A 23,626-nucleotide genomic window follows, 5' to 3' on the forward strand; every position below is an offset into this window, starting at 1 on the left:
GGTTGAAAATCATTTCCTCTATATTCCTGATGTGATAGTAATTCTAGTTCGATCAATTTTTAGATTCTCTTTGAATTCTATCAAATTCGTTTTCCACTTTAGAGCGAACAATTCATATATAATACTTTAGCAAAATTATGGAGCGAGCAAGCTGATCTACCAACAAGTTAGCACACGAGGGGCAACAGGCAAAGTTGGTCAAAGTTTAATTCAGGAGATCATTAGTTGCACATATATAACCAAACTATTATAGTCCTTACCTCTTTGAATACTACGATTCCTCTACTGCAAATTCTGTTACAAATGCACATCAATATTATGCACTAGGGGGAAAAAAGAGAGAAATAAGTTAGGTCAAGAGTCAATTCCTTTCATGACCATAACCCAAAGACTTCTGTATATAGAAACTAAACCTATTTTGTGCACACATTTACATAGCTATCGACAAGATCAAGAACAAAATAAAATTAGACCATGTAAATGGTCTCTTGCTCAAAGCTACTCCATTGCTTATAGAAGTATCTGATTCTGAAAGAGCTTGATCGTTAAAATTAGGATTTGAACCGTAAAGAGCTTGAATTCCCTTAATATCATCTATTTTCAAATCGACCTTCTTTTCTCTTGGTCTTAAACTAGGGAACATCACTGCTTCTTGAACTGAAGTATGAGCCAGCCCTAACAAATGTCCAATTTCATGTGTAGCTACTGATTCCAAATCAATAGCCTCATCTGATTTCTCTCTATCAAAGTCCACTGCCCATGTCTCCGCGGCATCAAGGTGGAACCTCCCGGTTTCCGGCGAAAACGCATGAGCTAAAACACCAAGAACTCCATCAAATGGCTCTCCATCCCCATGATCACCTTTGTAAAACCCTATTTTGATATCTGCAAATCCGTAGTCGTTGCTTTCCGAGAAAGTAACTGGTATTACCTGTTGAGACATAACATTATTAAATAAGTACAAGTATGCTCTCTTACAGATTAATATTTTATATGAGATAGACACACAACTCAACATGGTATAAGAGTATGCACGAATTCCAGGTTCAAATCCCACAACTATCAAAATAAATCTAAGAAATATATATTGTCACGTGTTTGGGACAAGAAAAAAGATTAGATCCATACGTGAGGGGCGTGTTGAAACGTAACTTAATTAGGTAATCTACACATGAGGGCACGTGTTGAGACATAACATATGAAGCATTTAAAAATGTATTTTCTCTAACTATCTTTAACATGCTATCTATCTCATTCTCAAGCGACTAAGTATATGTACATTATAAAAAGTTATAGCAGGTTACTGTATTATACTATTCCATATTAAGTTTGATACATAGAGTTACTTATTATTGTAAGTCATCTTAATCAAATAATATTTTTAAAAAATTACAATATGCACAGAAAATAAACTCATCTTACCGATGCCCAATGGCTAAAAGCACGTCGAAAAGCACCCTTTATCTCCGACTTGCTCAAAGAAGTTATCACATTCTCCGGCGAGAATGCGTACGTTAAAATTATCGGTATACTTCGTGACCATCTCGGCCGGCCGGAGAAAAATGCGTAATGTCTCTTTGCATGCATGAATTTAGGGGCAAAATCGGATACGCCGCACCTAGGTGAAATAATCTGAGAAACTGTATTTTCATCAAGTTTTCCAGTGACTATAAGACCTAACTTTTCTTGATATTTAATCAAGGCATGCTCCAAGTGATCATCAAATAAATCAGTAAAATTCAAGTTGTCCATCTTCAAGTACCCGAATCGATGAAAATATTTCTTGAGCTCAGAAATCCCATTGATTTTGTTGCCTCTAGTGGCATCCACAAATTTCCCAAATTCATGCCATGTATAACTTTGGATTTTATGATAATTTGTGGGGTTTATAGGCTTAGTGGAAAAAAATGGTGATGTTCTAGTAGAAAGACATGGAGAGAAGAAGAGAAAGGAGACAAGGAGAAAGAAAGAAGAGAAGAAAGACATATTGAATTGTGAGATATGGGTGAAGATGCTTGGTTATAAAGGAAACGACAAAATTGTTATTCTGAAGTGGATGTGTAATTAATTAGTAGTATACCATATTGAATTAATGTGACGGCCGTGTAATTCCGTTGATTTGGCAAAGTGTGTTATGATGGAGAAGTTAGGATCAATCTTCCTTCTTGCTTTTCTAGTTGTTTTTCTCCTTTTTTTTTTTTTCTTTTTTTAAAGGTTTGATTCTGACTACTAAGGATAAGGGGAATTGGTTGGTGACTATTATAACACGATTACTACCTTTTTTTCATGTTACTAATTATTATACTAATTATGAAATAATGTTAGTTGTAGTTTCCCTTTGGGTGATCTGATAGTTACCTTATAACTGAACTGGTTGTACAAACATCTTTTAGACTATCAATGCATAAAACTTAGATACTTTCCGAATTGGCAGCTGCTTCCTATGAGCCAAGTTTTACACAACTTATAACTACCTATCATTTTTGCTCATTCTTCTCATTTCCAGTCGGTGTTAAATCGCTGAAAAGACTAATTAATTTCTAAAAGTAAATAAATAGTGAGCAATGCTCTAGCAAACTGACTAGTTACTACTTCTAACACATATCATGTTCTTTGTTTCTGAACATGAAGAATTTGAGGTGTGGACTGTGTCAGAAGCAAGAGAGCTCAGAATTTGGTAAGGTATGGCCTGAATAGAGTTACTATTGTGAATGGGTTTGTTTGTTTGGTTTTCAAGTAAAAAGAAAGTGGCTAACTGTTAGAACCAAACTCGATACACCAGTACTAGAAGGTAGTTATGATTATGATTGCTAAAGAGTCAGAAAAGAGAGGTCGTTTGAGACGTGTAAGAGACTCAAAAGCAACTTATGAAAGGAAGCAAAACTGTCCTTTTCTAGTCTTACTATTTTCGCTTATATTTACATAATCAAATTAGGGAAAAGGTCTAAATTTTATCCCTCTACTTTTGAGTATTGTCTATATTTAACCTCCGTTATATTATTAGGCCAAATTTATATCTTCCGTTACACTAACCAGCTAAATTTAACCCAACCACCAGCAAACTTTTAAAAATTACCCCTCAATTCGTCAGGTAACCAGAATCTCTCAAATTATTTTAGTTAAGTCATTTATTCTTCTTCTTGATCCATTATTTTCAAAAGAGCGTTGGCATTTACCTGCTTTCTTATTTGAAAAAAAAAGAAATAAGAGAAAGAAATATTAAAATAATACAACAGTTAGTAACCAAAGAACAAATAGTAAATTGAAGAATCTAAATTACATAACTTGTCTAAATTCTAAAAGTATTTACAACACTCCAGCTTTAATAAATTCATTGCACAAAAGATATGGAGACTTTGCAAGTATTAGTGATAGAAACTGAAGTTCCTTGGCAACTTTGCATTGTCGAATTCAATTTTGCTTTAATCAAATGCTTACGTATTGTGCACTCTTAAGTTAGTCGACCGAACTCTATACAAACTAGGCAATTACAAAATCTATTCGAATATACATGTACATATATGATGAGCAACCACATATAATGCATAACTAATAGAGCCACTGAATTCTGCGGTGTGTATATGGTTGAAAAATTATAAAAAATTTAAACCAATTCCAAACCCATTATCATAAGAAGAGAAGTCGGTGCAATGGTATATAAAAATATCCATGAATAATTTGAATAGTTTAGTATCTTTCGCATTCACATTAATAGTAATTTCTAAAATAACGGATCAAGAAGAAGAACAAGTGATTTAAATAAAAAGGATTTGAGAGATTTTGGATTACCTAACGGATTGATAAGTAATTATTGAAAGTTTGATGATGGTAAATTTGGCCGGATAGTATAACGGTAGATGTAAATATGACCGAAGAGTATAATGGAGGTTAGATGTAGATAATATTCAAAAGTATATCGGTAAATTTGAACATTTTTCCATCAAATTATTTAAAAGATAATTATAAATAACTCTATATATAATTAGTACATTTCATTGATAACTTAAAGAAAATAATACTTCCTATGTCACAATTATGTGGTACCGTTCGAATTTCGAGAGCAGACATTTTAATTATAAACTTTTTGAAATAAAAATTATTTTTAAAAATTACATAAAAAATATTATAAGTCACAATAATTAATAATTTAAAATATTTAAAAAGTATATAAAGAAATTAAGGTCAAAGAACAACTCATTTGATGCTTGAAATTCTAACGGTATCACATAAAGTGAAACATAAGGAGTAATAATATGCTAGTATAACATATTAAATTACGTCAATAGTGCAATTTCTTTTGTTATGACTGTATATAGCCTAAAGTCAGTTTGCGCATAGCGGCATAGGTAGTGGTTAAGACTAAAGTAAACAAAGGACTCAACGATTCCATTATTGGAGAAGTCCGGTACTCCAGCAGCCACGTTTTTATACTGAAGGAGTCAAATGTTGAATTCAACATTAGAACTTGCTGATTGTCTAAGTGAATTTGGTTTCAAGCTATAGTCAAGATTTGAGATTTAAAGTTTACTTTCGCTAGTTAGCACCAACAAAATGGGGGACGACTGTAGTGGTGCCGTGAATTTGGGTCTAGTGCCTGTGTTAATTTGAAGGATTTCCGTTGGGCAGCCTATTTGTTCGAGGCCTAGTTATTTTATAAAATAACAAAAATTGCATCTGTAGCCAGTTAAGAGTTTCCAGCATTAAAGTCATTACTGTTGTAAGCTTGAAAGTGAGTGTTGAATTTCAAATATGAAAAGTGAATCTAAATTAAGTGAATGTAATTGGAAAAGTTTGTTTTCTACTTCCAGCAGCTCTTATTTACAAGATTTCATGAAATAAAGTAGAACACCATCTAAAGTCACCATTGTTACAATCTTGAAAAAGTAAGTTGTATACGGTTAAAACCGGCCCCCCGATTTTACTATTTGACCGAGACCGGGAGATTGCATCGAAGGACGGCCTCGTAACGGAACAGACTAAATCACGAGAACTAGATACCAACTTCAGAACCGAGGTACATGTCGAGATCGAGACTAGTAGCGATCGAACCCAAACGAGACAGACATCGAGCAAGATCAAAGATAGCACAATACCAGAAAGGCGAGATATCCGTGACTAGTCGAGGATCACGGCGTAAACCTCGGTGAGTGGTCGAGGATCACGGCATAAATCTCAGAACGGATCAAATCAGAAACGATTAATTAGCTAATCATGAGATTTTCTTCTGTAATTAGAATTATACCATAAGTAGAACTCCTCTACTATATAAAGGGGAGTATTAACCATTTGTAAGACGCATTGTTCTCGCATAAAAAAGTCAATATAACTCTCTCTCTTTAGCTTATACTCTCTTGTCCATCAACTTGCTTTATTCTTAACTGTTTTGGTACCAATCAACTCGAGGGACGAATTCCGTTTCAATACTGGTTCGCTTAACTTTATAGTTTATTTATGTCATTAATCTTCATATTTATCTATTGGTATTAAGTGATATCACATATCCTTAGAACCTCATTATAAGTTTAATTGTTATCCAATTTTAAGGGTAAACAGTTTGGCGCCCACCGTCGGGCTTAGGATAATAGTGATTGCTTAATACTGATTCCGATAACACATACTGCTTTACACTTGTTCTCGTAAGAAACTTTGTTTTCAGGATAAATATGTCAAACTCTCAAGCAACGCCTACACATGGTGAAAACAGCCTCAGATTTCACGGGGAAAATGACAACATAGCTGCCCCAGGAATAGAGGTGCCTCAGGCCGACCTCGAGGGAGCACCAATTGCAAATCCCGTCGATGTCAGTTCACATGTCGCCCTAAATGCAAATTTGAGCGTTGAGCCCGAAGGTAGTATACGCAGGAAAGTTCGATCAGGTGGTCGAGGTACGCAGGGCGGAGAAGATGGTGGAGTTAGCCTCCAATTGATATTCGAAATGTTACAGGCTAAATTGGCCGCTATAGCACAACTACAAAATCAATACCGAACACCGAGTATGATCGAACCAGAAGTCGTTCAAAGGACCGAGCCTGCGCTGTAAAGTTTGAATGCCAACGAATTGGGGACTGACCCTGCCATTATGAAAATGTTCGAGGAGCTCACTAAACAGATTGAATCAGGAGAAACGAAAATTGAGGCAAATGACAAGAAAGTAGAGACATACAACTCCCGGGTTGACCAAATACCGGGGGCACCGCTGATTCTAAAGGGTATGGATTCAAAAAGATTTGTACAGAAGCCTTTCCCTCCAAGTGCGGCACCGAAACCGATTCCAAAAAAATTCCGAATTCCAGAAATTCCTAAGTACAATAAGACCACTGACCTTAATGAGCATGTCACTTCTTATACATGCGCAATAAAAGGGAATGACTTGGAAGACGATGATATTGGATCTGTTTTACTGAAGAAATTTAGAGAAACCTTGTCGAAAGGATCAATGATATGGTACCACAATTTTCCGCCTAATTCCATCCATTCCTTAGAAATGCTTGCAGACTCCTTCGTAAAGCCACATGCCGGAGCGATAAAGGTTGCAACTAGGAAGTCGGACCTCTTCAAGGAGAAACAAAAAGACAATAAAATGTTGAGGGAATTCGTATCTCGGTTCCAGATGGAAAGCATGGAACTACCACCGGTCACAGATGATTGGGCTGTTCAAGCCTTTACTCAGGGTTTGAACGAACGCAGTTCGGTGGCATCACGACAACTAAAATAGAATTTAATTGAATATCCAGCGGTAACCTAGGCCGATGTACATAATAGGTACCAGTCAAAGATCAGGGTCGAGGATGATCAATTGGGGACCCCTTCCGGTTCCGTTTATCCAAACAGACCCGTCGGCAGAACTCAAAGGGATATCGACAGAGAACCCCGGTCGAACAGAGATCGGTATCGACCATACAATGCATATCATAGAAACAACGACCCAAGACACAATCCCATCCGAAATGATCGAAGGAACAATCGAGGATAGAGCTCTCAAGGGTTCATGAGCAAAAGTGGCTTCGATAAACATGCTGATCCCACAGAAGCACCACGTTTATTAGAATACAACTTCAGCATCGACGCATCAAGTATTGTGTCAGCCATTGGGTGAATCAAAGATACTAGATGGCCCAGAACCCTACAAACCGATCCATCACAAAGAAACCCCAAAAAATATGCAAATACCATGGTACACATGGTCATAGAACCGAAGACTGCAGACAACTAAGGGAGGAGATGGCCCGTCTATTCAACGAGGGTCACCTTCGAGAATTCTTGAGCGACTGAGCTAAGAACCATTTCAGAGACAATGATGCAAATAGGAAATACGAGCAGGAAGAACCACAACACGTGATTCACATGATCGTTGGCGGGGTCGATATTCCACAAGGGCCCGCGTTCAAATGCACTAAAGTATCGATCACCAGGGAAAAACAAACTCGAGACTATGTGCCAGAAGGCATTTTATCATTAAATGATTAGGAAGCAGAAGGGATCTCACAACCCCACAATGATGCATTGGTAATCTCTATCCTTATGAATAAAATTCAGGATAAACGTGTTTTAATTGATCTAGGAAGCTCCGGCAATATTATTCGATCGAGGGTCGTGGAGCAGCTCGGCCTACAAGATCAGATCGTACCCGCAGCTCGAATTCTCACTGGCTTCAACATGGCGAGTGAAATAACTGAAGGTGAAATCACCCTACCAGTAAATGTAGCCAGAACTATTCAAGAAACAAAGTTCCATGTGATCGAGGGCGATATGAGATACAACGCACTAATCGGAACACCCTGGATTCATAACATGAGGGCGGTCCCCTCAACCCTTCACCAAATGCTGAAGTTCCCAACACCGGATGGAGTAAAAATGGTGTATGGGGAACAACATGCAGCAAAAGAGATGTTCGCGATTGACGAATAATACCGGTATCGGCGCTTTCGTCAACAAAGGGATCGGAGTCCAAAGTAAAACAAGAAGCTAAATAGCAACCACAACCACCAGCCTCGACTCAGTCAGAGAAGCAGGGAACGGACGAGGATGATGACTACTGGATCCCTCGATCCTTCATAATCCTCGAGGATTTCGATGCTACCAAATCGGCTATCGAGGAACTGGAGCAAGTCATACTGATCGAGCATCTACCCGATCGAAAGTTATACATGGGTATGGGCTTAACCCCCAAGCTCAGGTAAAACTCATTAGATTTCTTATCGATGATATGGATTGTTTTGCTTGGTCCCACCTAGACATGACAGGGATCCAACCGAAGATTACTACGCTTTGATTGAGCTTGGACCCGAAGTTTCGCCCGGTAAAACAAAAGAGAAGGCCTTAGTCCGAGGTAAAACATGCATTCATCAAGGATGAGGTAACCAAACTTCTCAAAATAGGATCCATTCGGGAGGTAAAATATCCCGAATGATTAGCAAACGTAGTTGTAGTCCCTAAAAAGAGAATTAAACTTAGAATGTGGGTAGACTATAAAGATTTAAACAAAACATGTCCTAAAGACTCTTTTCCTCTGTCGAATATCGATCGTATGATCAATGCTATGGCCGGCCACGAGATCCTTAGTTTTCTTGATGCCTACTCCGGGTATAATCAAAGAACTCGGAGGATCAGGAAACGACTTCGTTCATCACTAAGTACGGTACCTATTGTTATAATGTAATGCCTTTTGGACTAAAAATACTGGTGCCACTTATCAACGCTTAGTAAATCGAATGTTCAAAGAACAAATAGGTAGATTAATGGAGGTTTATATTGACGATATGCTTGTTAAGTCCCTGCGAGTAAAGGACCATTTGACACATTTGCAGGAGACATTCGATATACTAAGGAAATACAACATGAAGCTTAACCCGAAGAAATATGCATTCGGGGTCGGCTCGAGCAAGTTCCTCGACTTTATGGTATCAAATCGGGGAATCAAAATCAACCCCGATAAGATCAAGGCAATCAAACACATCACGGTCATGGACAATGTTAATTCCGTACAAAGATTAACAGGGTGCATAACCTCCCTAGGCCGATTCATCTCGAGGTCTTCAGATAGAAGTCACAGGTTCTTCTCACTGCTCAAAAAGAGGAACAGTTTTTCATAGACCCCGGAACGCCAACAAGCATTGGAAGAATTAAAGCGGTACCTCTCAAACCCGCCACTACTTCATACCCCGAAAGTGGACGAGCGACTCCACTTGTACTTAGCAGTCCCGGAAATCACGGTAAGTGGGGTCCTAGTTCTAGAAGAGCAAGGAACGCAATATCCTGTTTATTATATTAGTCAAACTTTAGGTGAGGCCGAGACTCGGTACCCACAGTTAGAAAAATTAGCGCTTGCCCTAATAAGCGCCTCTAGAAAATTAAAACCATATTTTCAGTGTCACCCGATATGCGTGGTGACTACTTATCCTCTTCGCAATATTTTGCATAAGCCCGAACTTTTGGGTCGATTGGCCAAATGAGTCGTCGAAGTTAGTGGGTACAATATCAAGTCCCGACCCCGAACGACCATCAAGTCTCATATCTTAGCGGACTTCGTGGCCGACTTTACGCCAACCCTCGCACCCGAGGTCGAAAAGGAACTATTAATAAGGAACTATTAATATCGATCGCATGATCGATGCCACGGCCGGCCACGAGATCCTTAATTTTCTCGATGCCTACTCCAGGTACAATCAAAGAACCCGGAGGATCAGGAAACGACTTCGTTCATCACTAAGTACGGTACCTATTATTATAATGTAATGTCGTTTAGACTAAAAATGCTGGTGCCACTTATCAACGCTTAGTAAATCAAATGTTCAATGAAGAAATAGGTAAATTAATGGAGGTTTATATTGGCGATATGCTTGTTAAGTCCCTGCGAGTAGAGGACCATTTGACACATTTGCAGGAGACCTTCGATATACTAAGGAAATACAAAATGATGCTTAACCTGAAGAAATATGCATTCGGGGTCAGCTCGGGCAAGTTCCTCGACTTTATGGTATCAAATCGGGGAATGAAAATAAATCCCGATAAGATCAAGGAAATCGAAGACATCACGGTCGTGGACAATGTTAAGTCCGTACAAAGATTTAACAGGGCGCATAGCCGCCCTATGCCGATTCATCTGAAGGTCTTCAGATAGAAGTCACAGGTTCTTCTCACTGCTCAAAAAGAGGAACAGTTTTTCATGGACCCCGGAACGCCAACAAGCATTGGAAGAATTAAAGCAGTACCTCTCGAACCCGCCACTACTTGATACCCCGAAAGCGAATGAGCGACTCTACTTGTACTTAGTAGTCCCGAAAATCGCGGTAAGTGGGGTCCTAGTTCGATAAGAGCAAGGAACGCAATATCCTGTTTACTATATTAATCGAACTTTTGGTGAGGCCGAGACTCGGTACCCACAGTTAGAAAAATTAGCGCTTTCACTAATAAGCACCTCTAGAAAATTAAAACCATATTTTCAGTGTCACCCGATATGCGTGGTGACTACTTATCCTCTTCGCAATATTTTTCATAAGCCCGAACTTTTGGACCGATTGGCCAAATGGGTCGTCGAAGTCAGTGGGTATGATATCAAGTACCGACCCCGAATGACCATCAAGTCTCATATCTTAGCGGACTTCGTGGCTGACTTTACGCCAGCCCTCATACCCGAGGTCAAAAAGGAATATTAATAAAGTCGGGTACATCATCGGGCGGTGTGGACCCTCTTTACAGATGGTACTTCGAACGCGAAGGGGTCCGAGTTAGGCATCGTTTTGAAGCCACCCATGGGTAATACAATTAGACAAGCTATCAAAACTGCCAAGTTAACAAACAATGAGGCCGAGTATGAGGCCATGATTACAGGTCTCGAGCTAGCTAAAGGTTTGGGAGCAGAAGTCATCGAGGCCAAATGTGACTCCTTGCTTGTGGTAAACGAAGTCAACAGAACCTTCGAGGTTTGAGAAGATCGAATGCAGAGATACTTGGACAAACTACAAGTGATTCTACATCGGTTTGAAGAATGAACCCTACAATATGTGCCTCGAGAACAAAACAGCGAGGCCGATGCCCTCAAATTTGGGGTCATCAGTGGAAGACGACGAGATTAGCTTGGGGACTGTCATACAACTTTCAAGGTCAGTAATCGAAGAAGACCATGCCGAAATCAACTCCACAAGTCTGGCCTGGGATTGGAGGAACACATATATCGAATACATAAAGAACGGGAAGCTTCCATCGGATCCTAGAGAATCGAGGACTCTACGTACGAAGGCCGCATGATTCACATTGGCCGAAGACGGAACACTGTATAGAAGGATGTTCGATGGACCATTGGCAATATGTTTGGGACCAGGAGATACCTAGTACGTCCTACGAGAAATCCACGAGGGCACCTGTGGAAATCATTTCGGTGCCGAATCATTGGTTCACAAAGTCATTAGAGCAGGATACTATTGGGCTGATATGGAAAAAGGATACAAAATAGTTGATTCGAAAGTGCGACAAATGTCAAAGGTATGCATCGATGATTCACCAACTCGGAGCGAAACTCCACTCGGTCTTATCCCCATGGACACTGATGAAATGGGGAATGGATATGGTCGTCCCTCTACCATCGACCCCAGATAAAGCTAAATTTATTTTATTTATGACTGACTATTTCTCTAAGTGGGTTGAAGCACAGGCTCTCGAGAAAATTAAAGAGAAAGAAGTCATAGATTTCATCTGGGATCACATTATATGCCGATTAAGGATGCCTGCCGAGATCGTATGCGACAATGGAAAGCAATTCGCCGGCAGCAAAGTGACAAAGTTTCTCGAAGATCACAAAATAAAAAGGATCCTGTCGACGCCATATCATCCTAGTGGGAACGGATCGGCCGAATCGACAAACAAGACCATCATTCAAAATCTAAAGAAAAGATTGAATGACGCTAAGGGAAAATGGAGAGAAATATTGCCCGAAGTCCTTTGCGCGTATCGAACAACGTTAAAATCCTGTACGGGGCAACACCGTTCTTTTTAGTATATGGCGCCGATGCTCTGATCCCGGTTGAAGTCGGGGAACCTAGCGTCAGGTTTTGATATGCAACAGAAGAGTCAAATCATGAGGCTATGAATACAAGCCTCAAATTGCTAGATGAAAAATGGGAAGCCGCCTTCGTTCGGATGGCCGCTCAGAAACAACGGATCGGAAGGTAATACAATCGAAGAGCCAATCTTCGACACTTTAAAATCGGGGACTTGGTTCTGAGGAAGGTCACCCTCAATACTCGAGATCCAAACGAAGGAAAACTTGGCCCGAACTAGGAGGGACCATATCAGGTCCTCGATATCATCGAAAAGGGATCCTACAAACTTGGCACGATGAACATCGAATAGTTACCAAACAATTGGAATATATCACTCCTCAAACGATATTACTGCTAAGGTATGACCTTCTCTATTTTTATTTATATTTCATACTAACCATTTGCAGGTGTTTAATCAAAGACATCGAAGGATTCGTCAAACACAAAGTCCTTAGGTCTGAAAGCACGTGTTGTACTCTTTTTCCCTTAGACCGATTTTTGTCCTAAATGGGTTTTCTGACGAGGTTTTTAAGCAGGAAACCATCGTTCGTGCTAACTTAGAGCAATTCAACAGTATCCGAGGCTCCTTTACAATCAACCTCGAATACTAAGGGGGGATCACCCTCGGATAGGAAAATACTTTGTGCCGATAGGGTCTTGATAGGCAAATTTTGTAAGGGTCAAATGGTTGAACGAACCATGCCCATGTAGATTACTCGAGCCCTAATGGCAAACGTGTACACATGTTAATATATTGAAAAAAGTATTTTTCCTTGCCGGATATTTCATGCCTTAGAGAAATATTTACTTTACAATGTCATGCTTGTGATCTATTGTGGAAACTGGCTTAAGGGCCGGTCACAACTAAAGTTAGAACAATTGACCCCGCACTCGGGGACCACCATCAAAAAAATTGACATGGTCGAATTACTTAACTTTCGAGATCTTAAGACCTTAAAAAGTGTTGTGGGAGGCTAATTAAGCATCTGAGTCGGCATTTTACTCCATCATTTGTTAGAAATATACTTTCAATCTGTCCCATCTCATTGTTAGAAGATCTTGGGCCTTGAGAAGGATAGAGAGGTGGATTACTCGGTTGTTGGAACATAGGGGGCCTTTGAAAACCCAGCCCCCGGTTTTTGTTGTTGTTGTTGTTCCACCCTCCTTGATTACCTCCCCAATTACTTTGATTGTTGCCACTCCAATTGCCTTGGTTTCCTTGATTATTCTAATTTCTTTGATTGTTGTTGCCACCACTCCAATTTCCTTGGTGGCGCTGATTGTTCCAATTTCCTTGATTTTCGAGTGATCTCCATTGTTGTTGATTTTGAGCATTGTTTCTTTGACGTTGATAATTGTTGACGTATTGCACTTCTTCTTCTTGCTCATTATACGAATCACCTTAGTCATACCCACTATCATCTTGCATGAATTGTACCGGACGGCTTTGCCCTTGTTGACTTGTTTGTCGTCTCTTGTTCATCATCATATTTACACCTTCAATCGCATTCACTTGTTTCGGCCCTTGAATTTGTTGCAGCTGAGCTTTGGCCAATTGATTCATTGTGGTTTTTAAATTTGCGATAGCTTGCCCAAGATCATGTCGTTCCTTGTGTAGGTGAATGACATTGGGGTTACCTTGAGGAACATTGGCCCTACTTTGCCATACCGATGAGGTATCCTCCATCTCATCGAAAATTTCACAAGCTTCGGCATAAGGTGTGTTCATGAAGTTCCCGCCGGTAAGTCGATTTACCACACATTGATTTGTTGTGTTGATCCCTCTGTAGAAGGTTTTTTGGATCATGGCCTCGGTTATATCATTATTCGGGCACTCTTTAACCATGGTGCGATATCTTTCCTAAATCTCATGCAATGGCTTATTGGGCTCTTTCTTGAACTCTAGAATTTCATCTCGTAGTGCAGCCATGTACCCCGGAGGGAAAAATTTGGCAATGAAATTTTCGGCCAACTCATCTCATGTATAGATGGTATGATTGAGCAATCTCTCTAGCCAATCCAATGCTATTCCCCGTAAAGAGAAAGGGAATAGCCTCAACCTCAGCGCGTCCTTAGAAACATTGGTTTGCTTGCTCCCCCAACAAGTATCGACGAATCCCTTGAGATGCTTGTAAGCATTTTGATTTGGAGCCCCGGTGAAGAATCCCCATTTCTCAAGTAGTGTAAGCATCACGTTGGTGATTTGGAAGTTGTCCGCCCTAATGCGGGGCAGGAATATAGCACTTTCACGACCCTCGTTCGGCAACACCTGGTGCGCTGCCGCTCTTGGTGGAGGTGGGGGAGGGACGGGACCATTATCTTGAGGCGGTCGGCCTCGCCTATTTGCTTGAGGTTCGAGAAGAATCTCATCTCCTTGATCATCATCCACTTCCTCCTCCAATGGCAAATTACTAATGGGCTCATTGTTGAGAGCCATTCTCGTACCTATAAGCAATTCAAAAACAAAATTAGTGACTCGGAAGGAAAAGAAGACAAATCACACGAAAACCTAGATATATAACTAAATCTGTTTAACTCCCCGGCAACGGCGCCAAAAATTGATGTCGCCCAAACTCACACCACAAATATAGGTAGTGAGGCGGTCGGAGCAATAATAAAACCCAACGCAAGTCGGGGTCAAATCCTCAGGGATTTAGAATTGGGATTAGGTATATATTTAGTGTAATTGTACAATATGCCTTAGATTATATTTTCACATTCTCGTTTATTGTTTCTTCTTCTACTTTAAACTATTAATTGCAATTATAAAACAAGAAGACAATATTTTTGGTTTTGGTTATTTTCCAAATGATAAAAGATCTAGGATCGTGACTTCCACCTAGGTGGTTACCTAATGGATTGAAAACACTAGGACAATCCTGATTGGTCAGGTTGTAATATAGCAATCACACGCAATTACCCACTCTATACCTCTCTATAGTTTGAGTGGTTTTGCCCAATTTGACTTTCTCAATTTCAAATGGGTATTGCACAAAACAAGTGATAACTAGTCAAGTCGGGTCTTACTATCTCTAGATTCAACCCTTTAATTGGGCTATCAATTTCTTGAGTTCATCCCAATTTCTTGTTAGCCAAGTTTTCCTAGACTTAGTCTCTCTTTATTAAGTAGAGACTAAGTCACTTAGGCATGAATCAATATTTGCAACCATTAATTCTTGAATTCAAGCAAGAACTAGGCTAAATAGCACTAACCCAATCATAAACAAGTCCTAAATCAAATATCCATTAAGTACCCACACTAGGGTTGGGCCATAACTCTACCTAGAAATTTAGCTACTCATGAAAAATGAAGAAATACAAGAAGAAATTAAGATAGAATGCATAATAATTGATTAGATAAAGAAAATCTAATGTTTAGAATCTAATCTAGAACAATATTACTCAAAATAGTAAAGGAAAACGGCTCATATTCTCTCCCAAAACAAAACTTACCCTAAAAATGATAAAAAGTTCTATTTATACTAAGCGAAAAATATCTGACAAAAATGCCCCTGCGGAGGTTATGCGGCCGCATAATTATGTATGCGGTCTGCACAAAGAGACTTGGCTTGACAGCTTCCAGTTCTGTGGTCGCACAATTCTGGATTGCGGCCGCACTCCTTCAACTACTGTTGACCCCATATTTGTGAGTGCGACCGCACTCTTGCTTGGCTCTGGCTGAGTGAGAGTTCTGCGAACTGCATAAAAAATGAGTGCGGCCGCGCTCTTGATTATGTGGCCGCTCAAAAATGGTGCGGTCCACATTTCTTCTTCAACTTGAAATCCCATCTCTCTAATCTTTGTCTTCTGCGGACCGCATAATATCGAGTGCGACCGCACTTAACATTCTGCGGCCGCACAATTATGGTGCAGTCCGCACTCCTTCAGCTTACCCAAAACCAGCTCTCTGAATGCATAACCTGAAGAAGAACTGACATTGCTCTTCCTTTGTTTTGCGGCCGCACATAGTATTTTGCGGTCCGCACAGTGGGCCTTTTGCCTTGTTTTGGTCCTTGTCCACTTTTGACTCCTTTATGAGTTGATTTTTACTCCTTTAGCTCATTTTTCAATGTTTCCGTATAAAAGCACATTTCATTAATTTTCGGAAATACCTTTAAGCATTTTTTAGCTAAAACGCAAGTAAAAGAGAGCAAATAAGAGTTCAAAATCCGTACTTATCAGGGACCTCGATGGAGAAGAAGCTGCCCTCGGAGAAAATTAGGAACCTTAGGATTTTTTACTTTTGATTTTTTGTGTAGGATCCTAATCGGACCTTGTAAATATTCTCATATATATAAAGATCTCTTTCCGACTTGTCTTTATTTCATTTTCTGCCTTGTGAAAATTTTGTTTCATTCATGCCTTATGAAAATTTTATTCATAAGTTTGAGGCTTAGGCAATTTCATTGAAGCCAGACTAGTGTAGTTTTTATTATCGAGTGAGTACTTTCTCGAACTCGGAGTAGGGTGACCCTTATGTTTTAATTGAGTGGGGATGATTTCTCGAACTCAAAAATAAAATGGCCCTTTAGGCTCTTGAATTAGGCCGATACGGCCATAGTAAAAAGAATGGTTTTCTCTCCCTTTTCGGCTTGAAATATTTATTGTTTAATCATATAAAATCTGTTGTGCCTTAGCATGAAATAAAAAATTTGTTCGAGAGTTCGAACAAATTTATACCCATTAGGGTTTTCGAGGGTCGATATTATCGAGACCCTTAGTAATTCAGCCGAGGGTAGCCTTTTTAACCGGTTTACGAAAATATTCAAAGGCCTGTTTTATAATGAAAATCGGACATCTTCGAACCGTGTTAATTTGGCCATAGCCTTTAGCTTGGGACTCGTCTTTTGGGCTTGTTCCCCTGTTATACTTCAAACTTGTTTGAAGTATCAGTCCCCGAATAATCTGGTCTATTCTCCGGGGGTAGCTTCTTCTCCATCGAGGTCCATGATAAGTAGGGATTTTGACCGCTTATTTGCTCTCTTTTACTTGCGTTTTAGCTAAAAAATTCTTAAAGGTATTCCCGAAAACTAATAAAATGTGATTTTATATAGGAACATTGGAAAATGAGCTAAAAGGAGTAAAAACCAACTCATAAAGGAGACAAAAGTGGACAAGGACCACAATAAGGCAAAAGGCCCACTGTGCGGACCGCACAATACTGTGTGCGGCCGCAAAACAAAAGAAGAGCCATGTCAGTTCTTCTTCAGGTTATGCATTCAGAGAGCTGGTTTTGGGTAAGCTGAAAGAGTGTGGACCACACCATATTTGTACGGCCGCAGAATGTTAAGTGCAGTCGCACTCAATATTATGCGGTCCGCAAAAGACAAAGATTAGAGAGATGGGATTTCAAGTTCAAGAAGAAATGTGGACCGCACCATTTTTGTGCGGCCGCACTCATTTTTTATGCGGTTCGCAAAACTCTCACTCAGCCAGGGCCAAGCAAGAGTACGGCCGCACTCACAAATGTGCGGTCAGCAGTAGTTGAAGGAGTGCAGCCGCAATCCAGAATTGTGCGACCGCAGAATTGGAACCTGTCAAGCCAAGTCTCTTTGTGCGGACCGCACACATAATTATGTGGCCGCATAACCTCCGCAGGAGCATTATTGTCAGATATTTTCGGCTTAGTATAAATAGAACTTTTTGTCATTTTTAGGGTAAGTTTTGTTCTGGGAGAGAACCTGAGCCGTTTTCCTTTACTGTTTTGAGTAATATTGTTCTAGATTAGATTCTAAATATTAGATTTTCTTTCCCTAATCAATTATTATGCATTCTATCTTAATTTCTTCTTGTATTTTTTTTATTTTTCACGAGTAGTTAAATTTCTAGGTAGAGTTATGGCCCAACCCTAGTGTGGGTACTTAATGGATGTTTGATTTAGGACTTGTTTGTGATTGTGTTAGTGATATTTAGCCTAGTTCTTGCTTGAATTCAAGAATTAATGGTTGCAAATATTGATTCATGCCTAAGTGACTTAGTCTCTACTTGATAAAGAGAGACTAAGTCTAGGAAAACATGGCTAACAAAAAATTGGGATGAACTCAAGAAATTGATAGCCCCAATTAAAGGGTTGAATCTAGAGACAGTAAGACCCGACTTGACCAGTTATCACTTGTTTTGTGCAATACCCATTTGAAATTGAGAAAGTCAAATTGGGAAAAACCACTCAAACTATCGAGAGGTATAGAGTGGGTAATTGCGTGTGATTGCTATATTACAACCCGACCAATCAGGATTGTCCTAGTATTTTCAATCCATTAGGTAACCACCTAGGTGGAAGTCACGATCCTAGATCTTTTGTCATTTGGAAAACAACCAAAACCAAAAATATTGTCTTCTTGTTTTATAATTGCAATCAATAGTTTAAAGTAGAAGTAGAAATAACAAACGAGAATGTGGAAATATAATCTAAGGCATATTGTACAATTACACTAAATATATACCTAATCCCAATTCTAAATCCCTGAGGATTTGACCCCGACTTGCGTTGGGTTTTATTATTGCTTCGACTGCCTCACTACCTATATTTGTGGTGTGAGTTTGGGCAACATCAATTTTTGGCACCGTTGCCGGGGCGTTAAACAGATTTAGTTATATAAGTAGTTTTTGTGTGATTTGTCTTCTTTTCCTTCCGAGTCACTAATTTTTTTTGAATTGCTTATAGGTACGAGAATGGCTCTCAACAATGAGCCCATTGGTAATTTGCCATTGGGGGAGGAAGTGGATGATGAACAAGGAGATGAGGTTCTTCCCGAACCTCAAGCAAATAGGCGAGGCCGACAGCCTCAAGATAATGTTCCCGTCCCTCCCCCACCTCCACCAAGAGCGGCAGCGCACCGGGTGTTGCTGAATGAGGGTAATGCAAGTGCTATATTCCTGCCCCGCATTAGGGCGGGCAACTTCCAAATCACCAACGTGATGCTTACACTACTTGAGCAATGGGGATTCTTCACCGGGGCTCCAAATCAAAATGCTTACAAGCATCTCAAGGGATTCGTCGATACTTGTTGGGGGAGCAAGCAAACAAATGTTTCTAAGGACGCGCTGAGGTTGAGGCTATTCCCTTTCTCTTTACCGGGAATAGCATTGGACTAGCTAGAGAGATTGCCCAATCATACCATCCATACATGAGATGAGTTGGCCAAAAATTTCATTGCCAAATTCTTCTCTCCGAGGTACACGGCTGCACTACGGGATGAAATTCTAGCGTTCAAGAAAGAGCCCAATGAGCCATTGCATGCAATTTGGGAAAGATATCGTACTATTGTTAAAGAGTGCCCGAATAATAATATGACCGAGGCCATGATCCAAAAAACCTTCTACAGAGGGATCAACACAACAAATCAGTGTGTGGTAAATCAACTTACCGGCGGGAACTTCATGAACACACCTTATGCCGAAGCTTGTGAAATTTTCGATGAGATGGCGGATACCTCATCGGCATGGCAAAGTAGGGCCAATGTTCCGCAAGGTGACCCCAATGTCATTCACCTACATAAGGAACTACATGATCTTGGTCAAGATATCGCAGAGTTAATAAACCACAATGAACCAATTGGCCAAAGCTCAGTTGCAACAAATTCAAGGTCCGAAACAAGTGAATGCGATTGAAGGTGTAAATATAATGATGAACAAGATACGACAAACAAGTCAACAAGGGAAAAGCCGTACAACAATTATCAACGTCAAAGAAACAATGCTCAAAATCAACAACAATGGAGATCACAAGGAAATCAAGGAAATTGGAACAATCAATGCCACCAAGGAAATTGGAGTGGTGGCAACAACAATCAATGCAATTGGAATAATCAAGGAAACCAAGGCAATTGGAGTGGCAACAATCAAAGTAATTGGGGAGGTAATCAAGGAGGGTGGAACAACAACAACAACAACCGGGGGCCGGGTTTTCAAAGGCCCTCGATGTTCCAACAACCGAGCAATCCACCTCCATATCCTTATCAAGGCCCAAGATCTTCTAACAATGAGATGGGACAGTTTGAAAGTATGTTTAAACAAATGATGGAGAAAAATGCCAACTCAGATGCTCAATTAGCCTCCCACAACACTTCAATCCATAATTTGGAGGTTCAACTTGGCCAAATCTCACAAGCATTGAACACTCGTCCTAAGGGAGCACTACCAAGTGATACGACGGTGAACCCCGGGGGGGGGGGGATAATACAGGACATGCTATGGCCGTGACTACGAGAAGTGAAAAAGGTGGAGATGCAACCACCTCAAATCAAAGAAGAATTACGGATGATGATGTTGTAGTTCAAGAAGATGAAATTCCAAGAAATGTGGTTCAAGCTAATGACAAAGTGAGAATTGATATTGATCAAAATGTGGAAGAGACGCAAGAATAGGTGAACCCATCTTGGGAGCACATGATTGACATACTGGAGCCGGTAGTGCCAAAGGCTAAGGCACCAATGCCAAGGCCTCATCCTCCATACCCTCAAAGGCTTACAAAGCAAAATAGTGAGAACCAATTCAAAAGGTTTATTAACATGATGAAGAATTTGTCTATCAATGTACCATTGGTTGAGGCGTTGGAACAAATGTCGGGTTATGCAAAGTTCATGAAGGACCTGGTCACCAAGAAGAGGTCGATGAATGGTCACCAAATGTCGGGTTATACACTCAATGGCTCCAAAATTAGAAGATCCGGGTGCTTTCTTAATCCCTTGCACTATTGGGAGCGCTTGTCAAATCTTTATGTGATTTGGGGGCAAGTATCAACTTGATGCCCTACTCTGTATTTGAAACTTTGGGAATTGGGCAACTAAGACCCACATCTATGAGGTTGAAAATGGCGGATCGGACTTGAAGAGGCCATTGGGAATTATTGATGATGTGTTAGTCCGAGTTGATAAGTTCATCCTTCCAGCGGACTTTGTGATCCTTGATTGTGAGGTTGACTACGAGGTGCCTATTATCTTGGGAAAACCTTTCCTTGCTACGGGGAAGGCTGTTGTTGATATGGAAGCCGGTGAGCTCACTTTTCGGGTGGGTGACGAAAAGGTGGTTTTCCATATGTGCAAATCGATGAGGCAACCAAATAGCAACGAAGTATGTTCGTTCATGGATTTAGTGACCGAACTAATTGTTGATGATGCTAGTGCTGTGATGAATGTTGAGGATACCTTGGATGATGGGTTGCTCAATCATGATAATGATGAGAAGGAAGGCTTTGTGGAATGTGTCAATGCTTTGCAAGGAATGGGGTCATATACTTATGAACCACGAAAATTGTCCTTAGATCTTGAGAATCGGAAGACTCCTCCAACAAAGCCCTCAATCGAGGAGCCTCCCACTTTGGAGTTAAAGCCTTTGCCTTCACATCTCAGGTATGAGTTTATTGGCCCTTGTTCCACTTTACCTGTTATTATTTCCTCTTGCTTGACTAACGTGCAGGTAGATTCTATTTTGGCGGTGCTCCAAAAGAGAAAGAAAGCTATAGGTTCGACATTGGCAGATATTCGGGGCATAAGCCCCACTTTTTGCATGCACAAGATTATTTTGGAGGAGGATGCCAAACCCTCCGTGGAGCATCAAAGAAGAATGAATGAAGCAATGCAAGAGGTAGTGAAGAAGGAGATTATAAAGTGGTTGGATGCCGGGGTTGTTTGCCCCATTTTCGATAGCTCATGGACTTCTCCGGTGCAATGTGTCCCAAAGAAAGGGGGCATGACTGTGATAACTAATGACAAGAATAAATTGCTCCCCACAAGAACTATCACCGGGTGGAGAGTGTGCATGGACTATAGGAAGCTCAACAAAGTCACTCGGAAAGATTATTTTCTGCTTCTATTTCTTGATCAAATGTTGGATAGGTTGGCCGGACGTGCTTTTTATTGCTTCCTGGATGGATACTCCGGCTACAATCAGATTCTTATTACTCCTGAGGAACAAGGGAAGACCACTTTCACTTGTCCATATGGTACCTTTACATTATCGAAGATGCCATTTGGGTTATGTAATGCACCAACGACGTTTCAATGGTGTATGATGGCTATTTTCATCGATATGTTTGGAAGATATCCTTGAGGTCTTCATGGATGATTTCTCCGTCATTGGGAATTCTTTTGATCATTGCTTGAACAACTTGGACAAGGTATTGGCAATATGTGAGGAAACTAACTTGGTTTTGAATTGGGAGAAATGTCACTTCATGGTCGAGGAAGGAATTTTCCTTGGTCACAAGATTTCTAAGGATGGTATTGAGGTTGATAAGGCCAAAGTTGAAGTGATCTCCAAACTCCCTCCCCCTACATCCGTGAAGGGAGTGAGGAGCTTTTTGGGTCATGCAGGGTTCTATCGCCGATTCATCAAGGAGTTTTCTAAGGTGGTGAACCCTTTGTGTAAACCTTTGGAGAAGGATGCCAAGTTCCATTTCAATGAAGAATTCATGAAGGTATTCCAGTTGCTTAAGTTCAAGTTGACTACTACTCCTATTATTACCGCATCGGATTAGAGCTTGCCTTTTGAGCTCATGTGCAATGCAAGTGATATGGTGGTTGGAGCGGCGTTGGGGAAACGTATCAACAAAATCTTCCATTTGGTCTATTATGCAAGAAAAACCATGAATGATGCCCAAGTCAACCACATAGTGACCGAAAAAGAGCTCCTTGCTATTGTCTTTGCTATGGAGAAGTTCCGCCCGTACTTGATGGGTACAAAGGTGATTGTTCACACCGACCATGCGGCGCTTCAGTATTTGATGAGCAAGAAGGGTTCTAAGTTAAGGTTGATGCGGTGGGTGCTTCTATTGCAAGAGTTTGATCTAGAGATTCAAAATCGCAAGGGTAGTGAGAATCAAGTGGCGGACCACTTGTCCCAATTGGAGGAGGAGGGGAGGCCACATGATGGCTTTGAGATAAATGATTCATTTCCCGACGAGCAACTCCTAGCCATTTCTATGACCGGGATTCCATGGTTCGTCGACTTTGCCAATTATCTTGTGAGTGGCATTATACCAAATGAGTTCTCTTCAAACCAAAGGAAGAAGCTCAAACGGGATTGCCTTGACTATTATTGGGATGATCCATATCTTTTCTGGATAAATACTGATTGTGTGATCCGATGATGTGTGCCGGAGGAAGAAGAAATGTGTATTCTTGAGGCTTGCCACTCTTCACCGTATGGTGGTCACCATGGTAGAGCAAGAACGGCGGCAAAAGTTTTGAGTTGTGGATTCTATTGACCTACTCTCTATAAGGATGCTAGTGAGCTTGTCAAGTGGTGTGATGAATGCCAAAGGGCCGGTGGGATCTCAAAGAAGAATGAAATGCCTCTCACCTCCATTTTGGAGATAGATATTTTCGATGTATGAGGTATTGATTTTATGGGTCCATTTGTTAGCTCTTGTGGGAACACCTACATTCTAGTTGCGGTGGATTATGTATCTAAATAGGTTGAGGCCATTTCTTTACCCAACAATGAAGCAAGGAGTATGGTGGCATTCTTGAAAAAGAACATCTTCACGAGATTTGGTACCCCAAGAGCCATTATTAGTGATGGGGGTTCACATTTTTGCAACAAGGCTTTTGATACCCTACTCACAAAGTATGGTGTCAGTCACAAA

The 23,626-nt window shown here is 40.4% G+C and overlaps 1 protein-coding gene across 1 annotated transcript; it reads right to left on the minus strand.

The window, feature by feature from the left end:
* Window positions 1–296: 296 nt before the first annotated feature.
* LOC107769924 (metalloendoproteinase 1-MMP) lies at window positions 297–2,113 on the minus strand. Its single transcript, XM_016589181.2, has 2 exons — window positions 1,423–2,113; window positions 297–931 (listed from the first exon to the last, which is right to left on the minus strand). The coding sequence occupies exons 1-2, from the start codon at window positions 1,984–1,986 to the stop codon at window positions 431–433; spliced, it is 1,065 nt and encodes a 354-aa protein (XP_016444667.2). The 5' UTR covers window positions 1,987–2,113; the 3' UTR covers window positions 297–430.
* Between the last annotated feature and the right edge of the window lie 21,513 nt (window positions 2,114–23,626).

Source organism: Nicotiana tabacum, chromosome 23, assembly GCF_000715075.1.
Source record: "Nicotiana tabacum cultivar K326 chromosome 23, ASM71507v2, whole genome shotgun sequence".
Lineage (NCBI taxonomy): Eukaryota > Viridiplantae > Streptophyta > Magnoliopsida > Solanales > Solanaceae > Nicotiana > Nicotiana tabacum.

Coding starts and splice junctions, on each gene's coding strand:
- LOC107769924 (XM_016589181.2), bottom strand. CDS start 1,986: ATGTCTTTCTTCTCTTCTTTCTTTCTCCTTGTCTCCTTTCTCTTCTTC. Junction 932..1,422: donor CTTTTAGCCATTGGGCATCG/GTAAGATGAGTT, acceptor ATGTCTCAACAG/GTAATACCAGTTACTTTCTC.